At 43.4% G+C, this 20,080-nt stretch overlaps 2 protein-coding genes across 6 annotated transcripts in view; one reads left to right on the top strand and one right to left on the bottom strand.

The window, feature by feature from the left end:
* LOC127622965 (BRD4-interacting chromatin-remodeling complex-associated protein-like) overlaps positions 1-5,243 on the bottom strand; it is a 15,884-nt gene extending 10,641 nt beyond the window's left edge. For 4 of the 5 annotated variants that reach the window (XM_052097174.1, XM_052097172.1, XM_052097173.1 and 1 more), the window contains exons 1-5: positions 5,203-5,233; positions 3,073-3,118; positions 2,912-2,957; positions 2,335-2,400; positions 126-2,120 (exon numbers count right to left, since the gene is read on the bottom strand). In XM_052097174.1, coding sequence (XP_051953134.1) covers positions 126-2,120; positions 2,335-2,400; positions 2,912-2,957; positions 3,073-3,113 — 2,148 coding nt within the window. In that variant the 5' untranslated portion in view covers positions 3,114-3,118; positions 5,203-5,233. Of the gene's footprint in view, positions 1-125; positions 2,121-2,334; positions 2,401-2,911; positions 2,958-3,072; positions 3,119-5,202 lie in introns of all 5 variants that reach the window. The other variant, XM_052097175.1, reaches the window with a different exon arrangement.
* On the top strand, positions 4,628-20,080 carry LOC127622966 (26S proteasome non-ATPase regulatory subunit 8-like). The gene is made up of 8 exons (XM_052097178.1): positions 4,628-4,646; positions 16,594-16,711; positions 17,096-17,168; positions 17,245-17,347; positions 17,693-17,858; positions 18,010-18,110; positions 19,421-19,532; positions 19,659-20,080. Exons 2-8 carry the CDS (start codon positions 16,601-16,603, stop codon positions 19,794-19,796), a joined length of 804 nt encoding a protein of 267 aa, XP_051953138.1. The 5' UTR covers positions 4,628-4,646; positions 16,594-16,600; the 3' UTR covers positions 19,797-20,080.

Raw genomic sequence — 20,080 nt, 5'->3', positions numbered from 1 at the left:
TGGAGTAAAACATTATTCCAAGCTGGTCAGAGGTCAACTTGGGGATCAAAATATGTTATGTTAGCTTACTGGCAAAGGCAAACAGTTTGCAAACAGCAGATAAGGCTAAAAGAGAGCACACTGACCTGCTGCAGGAACATCTGCAGAGACTCCTGACTCAAGATCATGCCGGAACCAGGGGATGTGAATAACATCTTCCCTGGACTGTGCTGGGCGTGAGGACCCAAACCCACCATTGAGGACGTGGATGTGGCCATTATTGGGGATGGAGATGAAGGAACCGAGGCAGCTACTGACAGCGGTGGAGTCTGAACCGTGAGAATTGAAGGTTGAGGTTGAGTCTGTGCTGGTTGGGCAGCAGGGTCTGTGGAGCCGCCCAGCACCGTGATACCCTCTCCAGGCTGACATGGTGCCATGGCAGTTGTTACACTGCTACTATTACTGGGGATGCCACCAGACTGCTGCAATGTCTGCAAACTGACTGCTGGGCTAAAGTTCTCTATAGATAGAGAATTCTGTATGTGCATGCCCTGGATGACTGTTTGTACTGGATGGGATTGTGTCTGTGTTTGCGCCAAGGACATTGGCATTTGGAACAGAGTGGGCTGACCCATCTGCCCAGGCTGAAGCTGGATGGGTCCAGAGAGAATATGGGCGGCACCAGGGTGACCCTGTGAGGCCAACACCTGACCCAGGTTGATGTTCTGATTGGCTGTCAAGATCTGATTAGCAATGATCTGCCCTCCTGGTCCCTGACTTGTAATGATGTGACCACCAGGATGCTGCGTCAGGATCTGACTTCCTGCCTGAAGTCCTGGTAATAGAAACTGGTGGTTTTGGCCATGCAGGACAGTTTGTGAGGGAATGACAATGCTGCCCTGTTGGTTTAACAAGTGAACACTGAGTGGTTTGCCCGATGTTTGGTGGCCCTGTTGTTTAAAGAGCGCTTGCGAAAACTGAGTTCCTTGTGATGTTGCTTGTGTGCTCAAGACTACATTTGAGCCAGGCTTACCAGCAAGGAAGGTTACATTCTGACCGGCAGACACAGGGATTTGTGGCACTCCAAGAGCCTTATTAGCATCATTTGGCAAAGTGTGTGGGGGTGGAAGCTGTTGCTGTTGCTTAAAGATTTTGGGTTGGATGGCACCCCCTTGTGGAGGCTTGGGCTGTATTGGTGTTGGTGTTCGCTGGATGATGACATTCTGCATGATTTGGCCTTGTGGCTGGGTTTGAGATCCAATTCCGGCACTCAAAGAGGCATTACCAAAGCCCACAATGCCACCAGCTGTGGCCATTGTAGCTCCACTGTTGTTGGTGTTTGTGTTGCTTAAGCATACAGCTGGCCCATTTAATGCAGGAGACCCTAGAGTGGCCTTGCCCCCTTGAATTAAAAGTCCACCTCCTGAACTCAAAACAGAGCCTCCAAGCCCAGCCTGCGTTCCAGCGCTTGCTGCTTCAGGTCCAGGTTGATGCAGTTGGTAGCCACCCATGGTTTTTGTCAAGATCTGCTGCCCAGATGGATTTATTGTCATTACAGTGGGTTGGCCCATGACTTGAATTTGTCCAATGCCCAATGGTCCAGACTGACTGCCGTTCGGTAAGGTCTGAAGGCTTGAAATAGACTGAAGGGTTACATTTCCAAGCCCAACTTGCTGCACAAATGGCTGGACACTGATGGCCTTGTTCATGACCTGGGGTTGAAGCTGCAGGCCTGGATGTGCCAGGACTGAGCCAAGCATGTCTGGGGTTGCATTAGAGGGTGCAGCAGGGGTGCCTTGGCTAGGAAACATTTGAGGTGCACCTCCAATGCCCAACCCGGAAAAGCTAGCATCAGGCAGGGGTTGGACCACCTGTGCGAGACCAGTTAGCCCAAAGGAACTGAGGTCAAGCTCGGCTTCTGCCTCTTGAAGGCTCTGCTCTGTGATGTTAGCCTCCGCCAGGCTCTGTTGTAAAATGTCACACGGCTCATGATTTGTCCCAACACCATTGCTTCCGTTGTCTCCTGGCGATCCCCCCAAGATGTCATCGTCCTCCAGGAAGTCCAAATCAACGCTGACTCTAGGCAAGCCCGGCTCATTTGTCGACAGCTGGGCCTGTGGCTGGACCTCAGAAACGTGGCCCTGGAAAAGACAGAGAGACCAAAGTTAGCAGGTCCACCTTGCAGATTATTCAGAAAGGGGAAGGAATAAAATGGCAGGGATGGCTCTTGAATGACGCAGCACTCTGGCACACTCCAGACACCATGATTGTTGTTGATAGAGATCTGATATGGAGTCTGGGTCTGAAAGCACATGCTACAGGATGGAGAAAAAAAGGTTGGGGGATATTACTCACCCCAGTGCTGGAGAAGAATGAGCTAGCTGGGTCACTCGTGACATCCAAAAGATCATCAGTGTCCAACTACAGAGAAACACCCAGGAAAGGATAGGCAGAGACCACCACAGCACACAGACAGGCATGTGAATATGACAGAGAGCAGTTACACAAGGGGCAACAAAGAGGAAAAGGCAAGGAAAGAGTAAAGTGAGGACAGTGCACCCAATTACCAGAACAAATTGCATGCATAACATAGGCATAAGTTAACAGGGAAAGCAAACAGGAAAGAAAACAGGAGTCAAAAGACAGGAAACATTAGATTAGTAAATCATATTTGTGAATTAACCAGAGGGAAAAAAATCAAGACTGAAATTAGGAGTAACTATTTTCTAAAGAAACGGTCAATAAGTGGAAGAATTTAGGGGAGGAAATTAAAAAATAACCTAGAAAGGTGTTGAGGGGAAAGTCTTGTTGGGAAAGTGTGCTGTGTTTTTTAGAGATGTGTTTGGGCTACACTTTCAAAGTTGCATTTCAGCATCCACTCATGTCCAGCGATGGAACGGAACATAAACAGATTTCTAATTTTAGTACTCACTTGTGTTTCTGATCCATGAAGAAAATCGTTGAGTGCTTGTGGGTCACTGTAATAAAAGAAATAAACTCAGCAGGGTCTACATAACAATCGACATTCAGCACACGTCAAGACAAACAATTATTAATGTTAGTGTAATAGTGACATCAACAAAATACACTAACCAAATTACATCTAGCAAGCACCTGCCATCTTCATCATCCATGTCAACTGTAAAAAAATAAAAATAAAAAAAACGTTGTGCACAAGCATTAGCCCTTTGAGCATAATTCCTTTTTTTTTACAGATTGGCTAAACACACTACAGAGTTCAAATGCAGATCTACAAACATATTTACATCTGTCATTGATGACTCCATGCTTAGGAGTAAAATATGGGTCAATTAATTCACAGACTCATTTGATATTTGAAATAGAACACTTACACTAAGTTACAATAACAATCAGCATAACAAAGTGAATACAATTATTTTGATAACATGATTTTTCTTGGACAAACACACTCAAAAAAAAAAAAAACATATTGCAAAAGATGTAAATAATATTAAAAGCAAACCAAATGCTGCGAGGTTCATCTTTGGTCAATGGGCATCACGTGATTATCTATCTATCTATATATATATATATATATATATATATATATATATATATATATATATATATATATATACATACACACACACACACAGTACATTGCAAAAGTTTTAGGCACTTGTGAAAAATGTTGTATAGTAAAATTATTTTTAAATAAAAAAAATAATAATAATATTTTGTGTGACCACAATTGTCATCAAAACAGCACCAATTCTCCTGGGTACACCTGGACACAGTTTAAGGTTCTTGGCAGATAGGGTGTTTCAAGAATCTTGGATGTGTTTATGCGGTCTCAATTGCTTCCATCTCTTCATGTAATCCCAGACTGACTCGGTGTTCAGTGGGGGGTCTGTGAGAGCTATGCCATCTGCTGCAGGGCTCCCTGTTCTGTTCTATTCGCAAAAGATATGTTTGGGAATCTAAATTCTATATTTTGTATTAACACACTGAAGCAGAAGCTAAAAAATAACCATCTAAAGACAAATGTGTTTGTGAAACATCTTATGTGCCAAAGACTTTTGCAAAAGAATAGCAAACTGTTTAAGAGCCATCTTAAACACTCATTGCTGCCATTCTAAATAGGACACAAATGTTATAACATTCTATGGTCTGTTTTACATTCACCTACATATTCTGCTCAGATAATACAAACTTACTCTGTAATATAAAGGATTTGGGGGCCATTCAAATGTAAACCGAGTAAATGTTTCATACAGCAGCTAAACTTTCGTGCAATTCTTGAGCGCGAGAGAAGGTGAGTGAAAGAGCGCGCGCATGACTTCACGTTCTCACAAAAATAGGGAAACACCACCGAGGAGCAAACATTAGATTTTGTGAATCACAAACACCTATTTTCCCGAATTAAGCAGACTCTGGTGCGTCAGTGAAATGTTCGCGTTCATAAAGTCTCACCATATACAACCAAAACTGACGATGAACTGAAAATGAGGTAGGCGGGGACGCTACTAATGTTTGTTGTGGGTTTTATACACACACACACACACACACACACACAAACGCTCTACAGAAAACAGTCCGTCATTAGCAAATATTCGCTAAAGGTTTCTTCTCTCTGCGGATGGTTTAAAAACATCAGAGGAGCACTGGAAACTTGAATGGAGACTCTGGACCTCTAGAATACGGCGGTAAACCTTAGTCTGTACAAAGCTGTAATAACTCATTCGACATACCCAAAGGTGCAATGCATAATATTTGTAACCACGTTTAAAGGTTCAACCGAGCGTCTTTATCGTCGCCGTTAACGAGCTTTTTTGACGCCCGTTCTGCAGCAGATCAAGTTAGCTGTTGCTAGCTAGCTTCCTAGCTGCAATTTCTGCGTTCACAGACGCAATACGTACATATCTGACAATAACTGACTGCAGACTCGCAGTATTTCTGACATAAGAACGCATTCATTGGAGACAGTGTACCTAAATGGTTAATATTCGGTTTTCGGGCTTCAATAGACGCAGTTGCGTAGCCTATCTTTATCCCTGCTAAATATGAATTTATGTTGGAATACTCTTGGACCAGGGGGGTATGCTTGGGAATTCGCTGTAAAATCAACCTCTTCGCTGCCCTATGCGTCGGTCCGGCCATATGAAGCGGGAAGAGGTGAGGTCTGCGGGTGCCGTGCAGCATGCGAATGTTGCAACAGTAATTGAGAATTATAGAGAAATTGGTACATTGTAACAAACTCACCCGAGACGGTAGAGATGCAGGCGGCGCGGGGTCTCCAGTTCGGCCCTGCACGGGCTCCGCGTCAGGACCCGAGCTCAGAAGCAGGAAACAGAGGCCCGACGCGTTTGCCTGATTAATAATCAACGCCACCCTGTTGTTGTTATTGTCGTGGTTGTGCATATGTTGCCCGTTTACTAAGCCACGATGTTACATTTGATTCGTGTATTATTTTCCCCACAACAATGAGAAAATGTTGTGTTGAAATAAGTGGGATGGCTTTATTGTGCACACAGTTGCAAACAAGACAAGATACAGTATAACGTTCACTGAAAATGGAAATGCTTTATTTTAACGATGCATTATTAAATGCACACACGCAAATAGCGGTACAAAACCCACTCTGATTGTTAGGTTTTTTATATTTACATTTTATTGCATCGTAATAGATAGATGACGTTCAACCTGTAACAAAGGGAACGAGACATTGCGTAGTAAAGCATATGGGGATTGCCTTCATACACGACCTATTTGAAACCTCTCTATAATAACGCCAATATTCTAATATTGGTTATGGTGTTTGAGCCCCGCCTGTTTTGGCGTGAAACTGACCGCTATAAAAACAGGTGCACAGACATAATTTCCTCAGAATTTCTGACTGAGTACAAGGGGGGCATCGCTTGTGCCTCAAGAACTCTTGAGTCTTGTAGTGTGGCTAGCATTCGCAATGACTCGTTCCCTTCGTCTCAGGGAACTGAGGTTACGTACGTAACTGAGACGTTCCCTTATGACTCAGTCCACTTGACATGGCATAGTAACTCATATGGGGAACAGAATCCCATCATGCCGCACTACACGACATAACCTCCCCAAGAGGAGACATGGCGGTGCAGTCTTATGGGACGACGACCGACATGAGCATGCCGCAGTGAGTGATCCTCGTGATGGCCAGGAGGAGAGCGCTCATAGCGAATATATGAACTATAGTCATATAGTGTAATTAACTCTTTATGTACCCAGTCAGGAAGGGAGTTTATTTATAATGAAAGTGCTTGTGACTTTATGGTAATTATAACGGCATGAATGCAGGCGGTTGTGTAATGATGGGGAGACCATACTTAAAGGGAAGGGCATAAGTATATAATTATATGGCCAATGAATAGCAAGTGCTCTAAACAGAGAGGACGTTTGAAGAAAGAGACATATCACGTCTAGGTTGTAAAACCTTGCAAATGTGTTTTGAGAGGGCCATCCTGCTGCAACACATGTTTTATAAGGAAACAAAAAATCGTCCATGCTTTCTAGTGCTTTAACACCAATTGGGCATGTCTGACCCTGCGACTCATAAGCCAGGGTAATTACATCAACAAGTAATTGCTTGGAGATGGACATTACTTTGTGCATCCTCCACAGCATATAAAGAGCTGATCAGATGGTCTGAACTGGCGGGTGCACTCAACACATCCATGTAGCGCCTGCACAGGGCATAACTAATGCATTGATCTGTCCTCCTCCATTTAATTCAGATGAGGAACAAAGGTCAGAAGGTGAACCACCTGCACTTTGAAGGGTGTAGTCAGGACCTTGGGTACATAGCCTTTCCTGGGTTTGACAGTGGCTCTTGAAGCTCGACATGAATTGTCAACTGATAGGTCATGTAGGTCACCGACCTGTTTTTTCTGAGGCCAGAGTCAGCAGTAGTGTGGTCTTAATAGATAGCATACACAAAATCAACAGAGTGGGGCCCTGCCAGAGCTTTTAGAACTAAAGTTCTCTTACGAGAGGTTCTCTCGTATTGCGTAAGCTAGCTTACGCTACGGGAAAGATTAATCTTTTCTGAGATATTGAAGCCAAAAAATTATCCTTAATTTTTGTATCCATTGTCAACGCAGTGCGGCAGCTGCAGACCTTGAGCGGGCTAGCTAGCGAGCTCATAGGTTGCTCTGTGGCAACTGCTGCAGCCTATAGACGAGCTTGGGCGAACTCGCATCCAATGAGAGGCGTCCGCACGCTCACTGCATCAAAGCCCGCCAAAATGGGCGTGACTAGAGTGCATATAAGCGTAGTTCGTGAGGCTGGAACCCTGATTTTCATCTCTTCAGTGAAGCTCTCCGCATCGCTGACCTGGAAGCCGCGTCGCCGTTCGAGGGGCATCTAGCAAGCGTGGACAGCGCTAGAAGAAGCCGGCCGCCTCAGCCACCTTCAGCCATCCTGCGAAGCTACGCCATCCGACGACGTATCCTTTTATTCAGCAAGCTAGTTCTCACGTAACTATTCACAAAAGAGTACGAGCGTCTTTTTCAAGATGCCTCGCTCCACTTGCGCCTCATGTCGCGCTCTTCTCAGCACCGGAGACCGCCACATCATCTGGCGCCTCTGCCTGGGACTGGGGCACGCAGAGCTCGCCCTCACTGAGGGCGAATGCGATTTCTGCGAGGAGCTACCGATGTCGACCCCGCGGGCTCGACTCGAGCGGTCAAAGCAGAAACCGCCACGCCGCTTTACCCTCAGCCGCGCGAGGAAGAAGCGCCGCCACAAAGGCTGCCGGAAACTGTGGTTGAAGTGACTGCCTCGCCGGAGCCTCTCCCTCGAAAGCATCGCTTCACCCTCCCCGCCTCGCGACGCCGCAGTTGCCGCCGAGCGGCCGCGACTGCTGCCATCTCGGATGACGAGGCGGAGGATAAGGGCCGCTGTTCCATCATGGCTTCGACAGCGAGGAGTGGACAGGCTCCCAAGCCTCCTCCTCGGCCCAGGAATCCAGCAGGACCCGCGCCGAGTCGAGGGGAGTTAACACGCTCCTCACACAGGCCGCCGACCGCCTCGGGCTCGAAGTGGTCACCGCCCCTGAGCAGGCACCCAACAGACTCGACGGCTGCTTTCTTCAAAGCCATCGCCGCTTACACCCGCTGCCCGGCCGCCCCTTCCTGCCGGAATTACATACGGAGCTTGCAAAGTCGTGGAACGCCCTTTTTCAGCCAGGACCCGTTCTCACGTCTCCACCTCTCGCGCCGGTGGACGGCGCCACTGAGAGAGGCTACTCCTCCATCCCCCGGTCGAGGACTCGGTAGCAGCACACCTTTGTCCGCCCTCCGAGATGGCGTTCCAAGCCTGTGCTCCCGTCTAAGGCCTGCAGAGCGACTTCCGCCTATGTTGGCCGCGCCTATTCCGCCGCCGGCCAAGCCGCATCTGCTCTGCACTCAATGGCCGTTTTACAGATCCTACAAGCAGACCTTCTTCGGGAGTGGGATGAGAAAGGCAGGTGCCCAGAGGCTGTTACTGATCTCCGAAGCGCGACAGACCTCGCCCTTCGCGCTACCAAAGCTGCAGCCCAAGCTCTAGGGAAGTGCATGGCCTCGCTGACTGTGACCGAGAGACACTTATGGCTAACACTAGCCGACATGGGAGAAGCAGAGCGTGCCACCCTCTCTGAGCGAGTCGGGGCTTTACAGCCGTTATTTTCTTGTTCCCAAGAAAGACGGCGGCCTCAGACCCATATTAGATCTCAGGGTTTTGAACAAGGTGCTTGCAAAAAGACTGTTCAAAATGCTTACAATCAGGAAACTCCTCGCGCATGTGCGCCAGGGGGACTGGTTTATTTCTCTCGATCTGAAAGATGCATACTTTCAGATTCAGATAAATCCCCGTCACAGGCCATTCTTGAGATTCGCCTTCGACGGCCAGGTTTATCAATACACCGTCCTTCCGTTCGGCCTGTCCTTAGCACCCCGTACTTTCACGAAGTGCACGGATGCGGCGCTCGCACCCCTGCGGAGTCAGGGTTTGCGAATTCTGAACTATTTGGACGACTGGCTGATTATGGCTCAGTCACATATGGAGCTTCTGTCTCACAGAGCAGTTCTCCTCAGCCATCTGAACAGTTTGGGTCTTGCAGTCAATTGGACCAAGAGCTCAATACAGCCCAGTCAGACCATTTCCTTCCTGGGAATAGAACTAGACTCCGTGGCAATGACGGCTCGCTTATCTACACAGCGCGACGCCTTGTTCAGCTGACTAGCCGCATCTTTTCAGATGAACAGCCTCACGCCTCTGAAGAAATTCCAGAGAGTGCTAGGTTACATGGCCTCAGCCGCAGCAGTACTTCAGCTGGGTTTACTGCACATGCGCCCGGTTCAGCATTGGCTAAACACCCGCGCGTCTCGCCGGGCTTGGGCCACAGGCCGCCAGCCCATCAAGGTGAGTCAGACCTGCATATCAGCTCTGCAGCCCTGGACAGTGGCCGAATGGTATCAGCGGGGAGTGACAATGGGAGCTGTATCTCGCCGAAAAGTCATCTCGGCAGACGCGTCCAACACGGGTTGGGGCGCGGTCTGCGAGGGCTCTCCGGTTTTCGGCCTATGGTCAGTTCAGGAAAAGCTCCTTCACATAAATTGTCTGGAAATGATAGCGGTCGAGTACGCGCTCGTGCGCTTTCTCCCGGTCATTCAGGGCCACCACGTCCTGGTCCGTTCGGACAACAGATCTGTGGTATCCTACCTAAACCGTCAGGGCGGTGTCAGATCCAGGAACCTCTTCCATCTGACAAAACGCATACTGAGTTGGTCCCAGTGCCACCTGCGCTCGCTGAGGGAGACGCACGTGCCAGGCCACCTGAACGACGGCCCAGACAGACTGTCCAGAGACAATATTCCCCCAGGGGAATGGTCCCTGCACGCTCAAACAGTCCAGACGTTATGGCACCTATTCGGCAGAGCAGAGATAGACCTCTTTAGCGTCCAAAGAGAACTCTCACTGCCCAATATTTTTCTCGAAAGCGAGGACGCGCTGGCCCAGGACTGGCCCAGACGCCCGCTTTACGCCTTCCCTCCCGTCTCGCTATTGCCACAGGTAATGCAGAGGATCAGGGAAACGCGTCACTCGGTGCTCCTCATAGCCCCGCGTTGGGAGAATTAGACATGGTTCCCGGAGCTTACGCAGCTGTCACTGACAGCGCCGTGGCCCATCCCAGTGAGAGCAGATCTCCTCTCTCAAGCTCGCGGCACAATCTGGCATCCCCACCCAGAGCGCTGGGCTGCATGCGTGGGTGATCAACGACTACCCATCGCTCTGCCAGAAGGAGTAATAAACACCATCATACACGCTAGAGCCCCTTCCACGAGAAGACTCTATGCGTCAAAATGGTCTGTGTTCTCAAAATGGTGCACCGACAGAGACCTGGACCCGCGGACATGTGGGGTGTCGTCGCTGCTCAGTATTTCTACAAGAGCTGCTGGATAAGGGCAGATCCCCATCCACGCTCAAAGTGTATGTGGCGGCCGTTGCGGCGTTCGCTGAACCCCTGCACGGCCAGTCATGGGGTAAAAACGAGCTGGTCATCCGCTTCCTCAGGGGAGCTAGAAGGATGAACCCCCGCGCTCCCATCGGTTCCTATCTGGGATCTTTCTATAGTTCTCGAAACTATGAAAGCCCCCCTTTCGAACCACTTCAATCCGTGGATTTGAAATACCTTTCACTCAAAACCGCTTTTCTGACTGCCCTGTCATCAGTCAAACGTGTGGGAGACCTTCACGCGCTGTCTGTCAGCGCTGCGTGTCTTGAGTTTGGACCAAGTGACTCCAAGGTCATTTTAAAGCCTAGACACGGCTATGTTCCCAAGGTGATCGGTACTCCTTTCAGAGCACAGGTCATTCCTCTATCGGCGCTGCCAGCACCGGATAGCGAACGCGACGCCAATCTCCTTTGCCCGGTCAGAGCACTGAGATTGTATACTGCGCGCTCCGCTGCTTTCAGACGCTCCGAGCAGCTTTTCGTTTCGCTCGAGGGCGCACCAAAGGTCTCGCCGCCTCGAAACAGACACTATCTAGATGGATAGTGGACGCTATTGCTGCTGCATACGCGTCAAAAGACCTGCCATGCCCGTTGGGCATTAGGGCTCACTCCACTAGAGGCATGGCATCCTCGTGGGCATGGTCCTGCGGGATTTCCATTCACGACATATGTGTGGCAGCGGGATGGACTTCCCCTCCACCTTTGTCAGATTTTACAATATGGAAGTGCCCGCTCTGCAGGCAAAACTACTAGCGGTTTAATACGCTACAGCTCCCCTGGTGAGCTGCACTGATGGGACACATTCCACACAGACCGGCACCGCCGCTCTGTCGTTCCCTTCCCACTATGTGCTTATGTATTACACAATCAATGACCCGCATTCTTGCCGGCCAAATATTATTTCCCCACTCATAAGGGCTCCCCGGGTTCCCCCTTAATTCCCTGGGGCTCATACAGTGGATGCTTGGCGCGCACGGCGCTGACAATGGGTTCCCGTAGCGTAAGCTAGCTTACGCAATACGAGAGAACCTCTCGTAAGAGAACGTATCGGTTACCTAACGTAACCTCGGTTCTCTCTAGATGAGGGAACGAGTATTGCGTAGCCGGCCGTGCTCGCGCCACGAGCGACTTTTCGCTTCAGTCAATGAAAACCAGGGTTCCAGCCTACGAACTATGCTTATATGCACTCTAGTCACGCCCATTTTGGCGGGCTTTGATGCAGTGAGCGCGCGGACGCCTCTCATTGGATGCAAGTTCGCCCAAGCTCGTCTATAGGCTGCAGCAGTTGCCACAGAGCAACCTATGAGCTCGCTAGCTAGCCCGCTCAAGGTCTGCAGCTGCCGCACTGCGTTGACAATGGATACAAAAATTAAGGATAATTTTTTGGCTTCAATATCTCAGAAAAGATGAATCTTTCCCGTAGCGTAAGCTAGCTTACGCAATACTCGTTCCCTCATCTAGAGAGAACCGAGGTTACGTTAGGTAACCGATACGTTAAGTCCCAAGTCGGGAATGTAGCCTGTCGAGGTGGAGCAATTTTCTTGCTCCTTTAAGGAACTTTATGATTAAATCCTGCTTGCCTATAGAGTCGCCGGTTTCATGTGCGTGATACACAGATATAGTTGCCATATATACTTTGAGCGTTGACGGGGTGAGTCCTGCGTCCAATCACTCTTGAAGAAATATTACAATTTCACGTATGGGGCAGTTTACTGGTTCCTGGGCTGTCTCTGCATGGGCTTGGCCCAGACAGAAAACGCAGCTCTCATGCTTGTCTGATGGCGGGATGTGTCTCTCACACGAGCAACACTTACGGAACGACCTCTTGAAAAAGACGCAAACACGTGACTCTTTTAGATACTATATAAATATATATACAGTATACATTTATATAATTTATATTTATATCACACAAATACAATTGCTTTTTAAAAGGATACTCTACACCTGCCGACGTGCTGCAGAGAATCAGGATGCTGAGGTCCGTTCACCAGCGAAGCATCAAGCGGTGAGGCGGTGTGATGTTTGCCGGAGCACTGCAGGGGAGCAGAGAGTCTTCTCGCTGCCATGAAGATTCCATCCGCTGACGCGTGTGTATCGATGGCGAAGGATAGTGGTCTTCGAGACAAGAGATGATCAGTCTTGAAGGAAGAAATTCTGAGGAAATGGTGTCGGTGCACCTATTTTTATAGCGGTCAGTTTCGCGCCAAAACAGGTGGAACCATAGCCAATATTAGAATATTGGCATTATTATAGAAAGGTTTAAAATAGGTTGTGTATGAAGGCACTCCCCATATGCATTACTACGCAATGTCAAGTGGACTGAGTCGTAAGGAAACGGGGGATACTAACAGCAAGAAAACAAATGACAGTTTATCTAAAATCCAAGGACGTATATCTGCTTTGAGTTTTTTCAACTTAAAAGATGATAGACATAAATAATGGCTGTCATATATTAAATATAATTAAGCAAGGCACAAAGTGATTATAATATATATATATCAGTTCCTCAGAACTATCATATATATAAGGTAAACAACATTTTCCTTTCATGTTCATTTGGAATGTTTTTTTTTTTTTGTAATTATTTTGGAGAAAAATTCAATTGTACAAACAAGAGTACAAATAATAAAAATAAAAAACAACATTGTTATAAAACAAACTATGAAGAAAAATATGACAGTATACAATGATTTATAAAGAAAACAATTCCATCATCCGTAATGCTCTCAGATTTTTACCATGAGATGTTGTTTCCATATATGTATTAATTAAAAAATTATAATTGTTCAAATACAGGTATTTTTTCATTACATTTAGCTTTATGTTTATAATAACGAGTCATAATAATAACTTAATCACACATAAATACTACATGCTTATCTTAATTAATTGAAATACACTTTAACAGAAATCAGTTTGTTTCAAATTAACGATCTTGGCTTCTTTTTGTAAAGAAATTTCTCAAATCTCTCCAACAGACTTGTACTTAAGGACACTCCCAAAAATAAAGGATTGATAGTCTCAGGAGTGGTTTTTTTTTTTTTTAAACAAACAAACAAATAAATCGTATCTTTAAAAAGATAGTATATTCCATACTAACTTTAAAACACTGTGGCACAAGTGTCTTAACCAGGTATGCTCAATGGACTGTCTTTAATGACACCTCCTCTCTCCTATTTTTGCTCTAAACAGAGATTTACATTTGGAATGTACTGTGAGGTTAAAGAGCCTTCACCAAAAATGAAAAAAAAAAGAAAACAGGCGGTTTTTAGGACAGCTTCACCTTGGGTCCGGTTTTTTTTTTAGTGACAAAGGAGTCTGTTTTGATGAAACACGGTGGACTGTGATTGGCCGTCTTTTTTAAACATCACAAATAAGGGGTGGTACGACTTGAAGCTTTACAGTGGATGATTGGCTTCTTTGTAATAAAGGCTAAATTAACAATTTGCCCCTTCATAAAAAAGGCATTTGTGATGTTCGTATAAGAGGCGTGGTCTTCCATCTTGTTTACTCCCCTTGATTGGTCGCATTTGAAGTTATTCTTGAATATTGCTTACAGTAAGGGTGAGGCTAGGACATTTACGGTCGCCCAACTGTTTTAAAATCACAGCTGGTGTGACAAAAATATCGCAATGAATAGATTTGCATCCGCCAACACCACCACCCACTCCTTCCTCTACGTCTCCTTTTTACTGCGCATGTCCTTAGAGTCAATAGAGACGTCCTCTTCTAGTCATGTCATGACCAATCGGAGAAGAGCCTGATAATTAAATTGATCTGATTGTGATGCATTATTAATGGTATCACACCACACTTGCGGTCGGTCATCCCAACCATAGACAAAATAATACTGTTAATTCCGCATTCTAGAGTATCCAGCAGAGGGCAACAATGTGACATTTTATGACCCTCTTCCAACAGCTCGACTTCAAGAGGGCTTTTTTGTTTGTTTGTTTTTAATTAATGGCAAGAACAACGTGCACACATACAGACGTTGCAATGAAAAATAAAATAAAAAAATACAACTGCCAGAGGAAAACTATTATAAGAGTATATAAATCATCAGTATTTGTTGTCATTTTTTGTTGTTAATGCCCAATAAAGAGATACTCATATTTCTATAGCATAAGAATTAAAACCAAACAAAGAGTGGATTTGTTGCCTAAAACTTTACGCTTGTGAATGAAAATTTTCCAACAATAATAAACATATTTTTATTAAATATGACATATTTAATCCGCAAGTTTTTGTTGTTATAGTAAAAAAAAAATATTAAAAGTTTTTTGTGAGATATTTGCTTAAATCCTACCAGGAAGATTGAACAAAAACACATTCACAAAAAAAAGGTGTTGAATCATCTCATCTATGTAACAAAAAGTAAACATTTTCTTAATGTTGTCAATATAGTTAGAAAGCCTACAATTACTTTTAACATTTGTGTAATCTTTTAAAAGACAACTCTCTAACTTTATTAGTCAATACATATTATGGGGAAGAAGCAAAACTGTAGTTTTTCACCACAAAGTGTGTGCCACAACCAATTTTCTACAGCTCATCTCAGTACTTGATAGAGCCAATGTTATAACACTGTATTAAAATATGGATATGATATAATATGCCAACAAAGGAATTATGAACTCCATTAGACTGTTGGGTTTGAATTGTATTTCAAATTGTAGTTTTCTACTTCAAAAGGCTGTACTGTAATTCAGTTTGCTACAAATGCATATGCTACAAATGTAAATGTACGAATTTTCTACGTTTACTGGCTAAATTCGTAACTGCACACCGTATGTCAGCAATTGTAAGTATGGTAATATCCATTCATCCATTTTCTATAGCCGCAGTGTTGTAATATGCGATTCCAAATTTAGCTCAGACTTTCAAAGCTGGTAAATTATAATTTGGAATAATTTAAAGAGACTTCAGCCATGTTCACACTAATAATATTTAGTTTTAAAACGTAATTTTTGGTTTCCTAACAGTAACTCTTTTCTATGCGGTAATGAAGAGTGTTTTGTAAACGTTTTAGGTAGAGGAAAATGAATACATATAGTGAATTATAGTGAAATGAATGTATTTTCAAACTATATAGTGTGGATGCGGGCTAAAACTCAGTTTCAGTTTGCTAATGGTAATTTTCCAAAGCATGAAGGAATGGAGAGTGTTTTCTAAAGGAGGGAAAGTGCCATTTTAGTGTGGATGAGAAGCACAAACATAGTCAAATCAATTTGTGTTCAATCAAAAATGTTTGGATGTGGCCTTAGATGGTCTTTGTAAAACCACATATTTTAAATGACACTTTATTGAGAATGTACAACAATTAAAAACAACCAAATTCACAATTATAGAATACTTAAAGATTAGCACAATAAGTAATTTCCACTCATCCCTCCTTTTCTGTAAAAAAAAAAAAAAAAAGAACAAAAATCTGAGTTACAGCACTTACAATGGAAGAGAATGTGGGGGGGCGTTAACTCTTCATGTCAACACAGTTGTAAAATTGGATATAACTTCACACAGAAAAGAGTTATTAGCTATTAAATCACACTTAAATCATGTTAATACACATATTGTTTATGTATTGTGGCTATACTTTTGAAACGGTATTTTAAAGTTTATGGAATGGCCCCCATTCACTTCCATTGTAAATGCCTTAATTTGATTCAGGTTTTTGCTTTTATTAAAGAAAAGGATGGACAAGTCGCAATTATTTTTGTGGTAATCAACATGATGCCACAAATGTCGATTGAACTTAACTTGTAGACTGAAAACGGAAATATTCCTTGAAGTTGAATACAAATTAACTAAGTAAACAAGCAGCATTATTCAGACAATATGTCTAATTCACAAGATAGTCTTCCTGGTTTAGAAAATTTGATTGAGCCAGTCGAAATATTTTGACATGAGATGTCTCAACTTCAGAGCTTTAGAGAAAAATAAAATAAAAGGAAAATTTACACGAATATTTTGTATCTTTTACCAATCAATATGACAATTTGTGATCAATATCACAATGTATCCATTCATGTTTGCGTTTATAATCGGTTCTTCGTTTCCATGGGAACATTCTTTACGACAGCGTCCTGCCGTGTTCTGACAGTTTGGTGTCGTACGTTTTTGCAGAATCACCATGGCGTCTGTGTTGAAAGAGACTGCGAGCTTGTATGAAACATTGAAAGGCGAGTGGAACAAAAAGAACCCGAATCTCAACAAATGTGGTGAAATCTTGAGCAAGCTTAAGGTAAGGCCGATGATATTAGCTAATAACAGAACTTTTAAACAATATAAATGTACTGTTTTTGATACCTAATTCAGTCAGGAGTTAGCAGTGGTGCTATCCAGAACAATCCAGCCCGATTGACTCGCATTTAGCACATACATTATTTTCATATATATCAGAAGAGCACAGTTTAACATCTTGTGAATTGTGTGTTTAGGATTTGCGTTTGCTGACCACTAGCAGACGAATTTATACACGAGTGAAAATTACAGCGAGCTGAATGAGTTTAGAGATTGTCATTTTTAAAAGCAAATTTAATATTATCGAATATTTTATTATCTCAATATTATTTAATAACAAAATATATTATCTGTATTGGCGTAATCAGTTGATCTGATTTTGTAGATATCCCTGTTGGAGTTGAACTTCTTACCAACTACTGGGACCAAACTAACCAAACAGCAGCTTATTCTTGCCAGTGAGTATTTATAAAGTTTGTTAAGATTTTAGTGGTATGTTGTAGAAATGTCTGTTATATGTTGTTTCTTTTACAGGAGATGTCTTGGAGATTGGAGCACTATGGAGCATTCTGAAGAAAGACATCCCCTCCTATGAGCGCTACATGGCTCAGCTTAAGTGTTATTACTTTGATTACAAGTAATTGCAATTCTTGGCCTTACATCACCTGTTTATTAGTTATGTACTACATATCTACTATTATGGAATTTGTGACAATACAATACTGATAATTGCTTGTTACTAACTAAACAGTAGGGCTATTTGTAGTATATTGTTTTTTGTTTTGTAAAATGGTATATATTGTATCACAAAGTTGTCATATTCAAAATAATGTTTGGGGAAAGATGCATTTGTAGCAAAGGGTATCACTTATTATTTTGCATACTAAGCATGTGCACACTGAATTTCTTTCAAGACTAGTTAATGACTTGTGACTTTGCTCTGTTATAGTTATAATCCTCTCTTCTTATTTTTATGTTGCAGAGATGAGTTACCAGAGTCGGCCTACAGGCACCAGTTGCTGGGTCTAAACCTGCTCTTCCTGCTCTCTCAGAACAGAGTATCTGAATTCCACACAGAGCTGGAAAGACTGAGTGCAAAAGACATCCAGACCAATGTCTACATCAGACATCCAGTGTCATTAGAGCAGGTGTTGGGAAACATCTAGAATTTCCTTCTTTCTTTTTTTTTATACTCCTTTGTCTTATTGAATGCATATGGCAATGTTTTATTTGTTTCCTTTAACTACCTGTGAAGTTTTTAGTAAAAAACAACAACTCTGTGTTCTCTTGCTATTTCAGTACCTGATGGAGGGCAGTTACAACAAGGTCTTCCTTGCCAAAGGAAATATCCCTGCTGAGAGCTATACCTTCTTCATAGACATTCTTCTTGACACCATTCGGTAGAGTTTGGGGTTGTTCATAGTCTTAAAGGCCTAGTCTTAACAGTAGCAGGGTTTCCATTCACATAATTTTATGCAAATTTTGGGATATCGCATTCAATTTGTTGGATGGAACCACCAAGATGCATGTAAACTTGACAAATTGAGCATAGAAAACGTATATGCTTGCTTGAGGTGGATAATTTTTTTATTTTACTTTGTAAGAATATCTTCTAATAAGTTACGATGGAAACACATTTACCAAATATTATAAATAATTTATATAGGAATAAAGGCCTTGTTTCCCCCTGGTGTTAAGATGCGTTTTTGGTGATTCAATCACATGTGGTCAGCCAAGACACAGTCCTGTTTCCACCTGGTATTACCATGAGTCTCAAATGCATCTCCTGTGACCACCTGTGCTTGGATTTCAAGGGAAGGGTCTCTGATTTCATAATGACATGCATCATGTTAGTGTGTTACTACATGAAAATAAACAGCAAAAAAATCATTTAAGACAAAGAAAGCATGAAAAAAAAATGATGCGCTGTTTCTCCCAGATGCAGCTGAAATTTGATCTAAGAACAAATTGAATATTTCAAGCTGAATTCTACATTATTTTAGCATTAACCAGACCGATTGTCATCTTTGTCTCTGCATGTTGATATCAGACATACTTTGCCTCAACAAGCAATGTGAATATATATAATTCTCTCAGAGAATGTCATCAATCACATAGCATATCATAAATTGCTCTGGTTATTCTAAAATGCTAAACACAAAGCTACTGCTAACTCAGAACTGTCTAAAATGCTTTCTCAGATGCAAGGCATCTTATAACGATCACAAGCAATCGTTAGATTTTGTGTGCAGGCTCTAATCTGCAAATATTTTATTACATGGAACTTCCATCTACACTGGATGCGAGCAGCACTTCGCATCAAAAACAATAGAACCCCATTATAGTCATTGATGCTGTTTACACTGGAAGCGGCTGTTGCAGCGTGTCAGTCGCGCCGACAATGAACGGCTGTCCCGTTCCATTTGTGCTGCTGCTACTACACAAACTAAGTGGTTTAGAACGTTCTTGCCAATGTGTCCAGTGTAGACAGTTTGTTCAAATTTTTTGGCAAGTGACTATTTTGTTCTCATGGGGTACACATGGGATGGAAACGCTCCTTTTATTCTCATTGTTTTTGCGATATTCCGATTTTTCACATAAATTCAAAACTTGGATGGAAACATGGTTAATGATGAAATGTATAAACTATGTTTTGAAATGTTCTGTTTTCATTACAGGCTAATATGAGTATCTTGTGTTTTCTTAATAGAGATGAGATTGCAGGTTGTATAGAGAAAGCGTATGAACAGATCCAATTCAATGAGGCTACACGGGTGCTTTTCTTTTCCACTCCGAAAAAGATGACCGAATATGCCAAGAAAGTAAGTGTTCAATGTGTTTGTCGTATATTCTTAGTTGTCTGGTTTAATCCCAGTGTTGATAAGAGATATTATAGATGGAAGAATTCTTCAGTTTCTTCAACATTTTCATGGTTTTGTGCTCTGCAGAGAGGCTGGACCCAGAGCCCTGATGGATACTACTCATTCAGTACCCAGCATCATAAGACAGAGGAAGTAACCATCCCCTCCTCAGAGCTGGCTCAACAAGTCATCGAGTATGCAAGGCAGTTGGAAATGATTGTGTAGTGTGGCTATAGCACCTTTAGAAACATAAAGGTTCACATTTGTTTATCCAAATAAGACTATTGTACAGTGTGCTCAATTTAGACACAGGATGACAGAACCCCAGTGAATGGCTCTCAGAGTGAGAGGCCAGAACCGTTTGGCTTACATGTAACCATTTTCTACTTTCTCATGCCTGTAAAAGATTCTGTTCAGCTATTAGGGTTTGAAGATATTCTGTTGGTGTGTCTTCTGAGTTTTCAGGACAATTTTTTGAAATAAACATTTACATTTCTTTTTTGGGTTTC

This window comes from Xyrauchen texanus, chromosome 29 (genome assembly GCF_025860055.1).
Source record: "Xyrauchen texanus isolate HMW12.3.18 chromosome 29, RBS_HiC_50CHRs, whole genome shotgun sequence".
Taxonomy (NCBI): domain Eukaryota; kingdom Metazoa; phylum Chordata; class Actinopteri; order Cypriniformes; family Catostomidae; genus Xyrauchen; species Xyrauchen texanus.
Note: the sequence above shows the minus strand (reverse complement) of the source record. Positions and strands in the feature narration are given on the sequence as shown.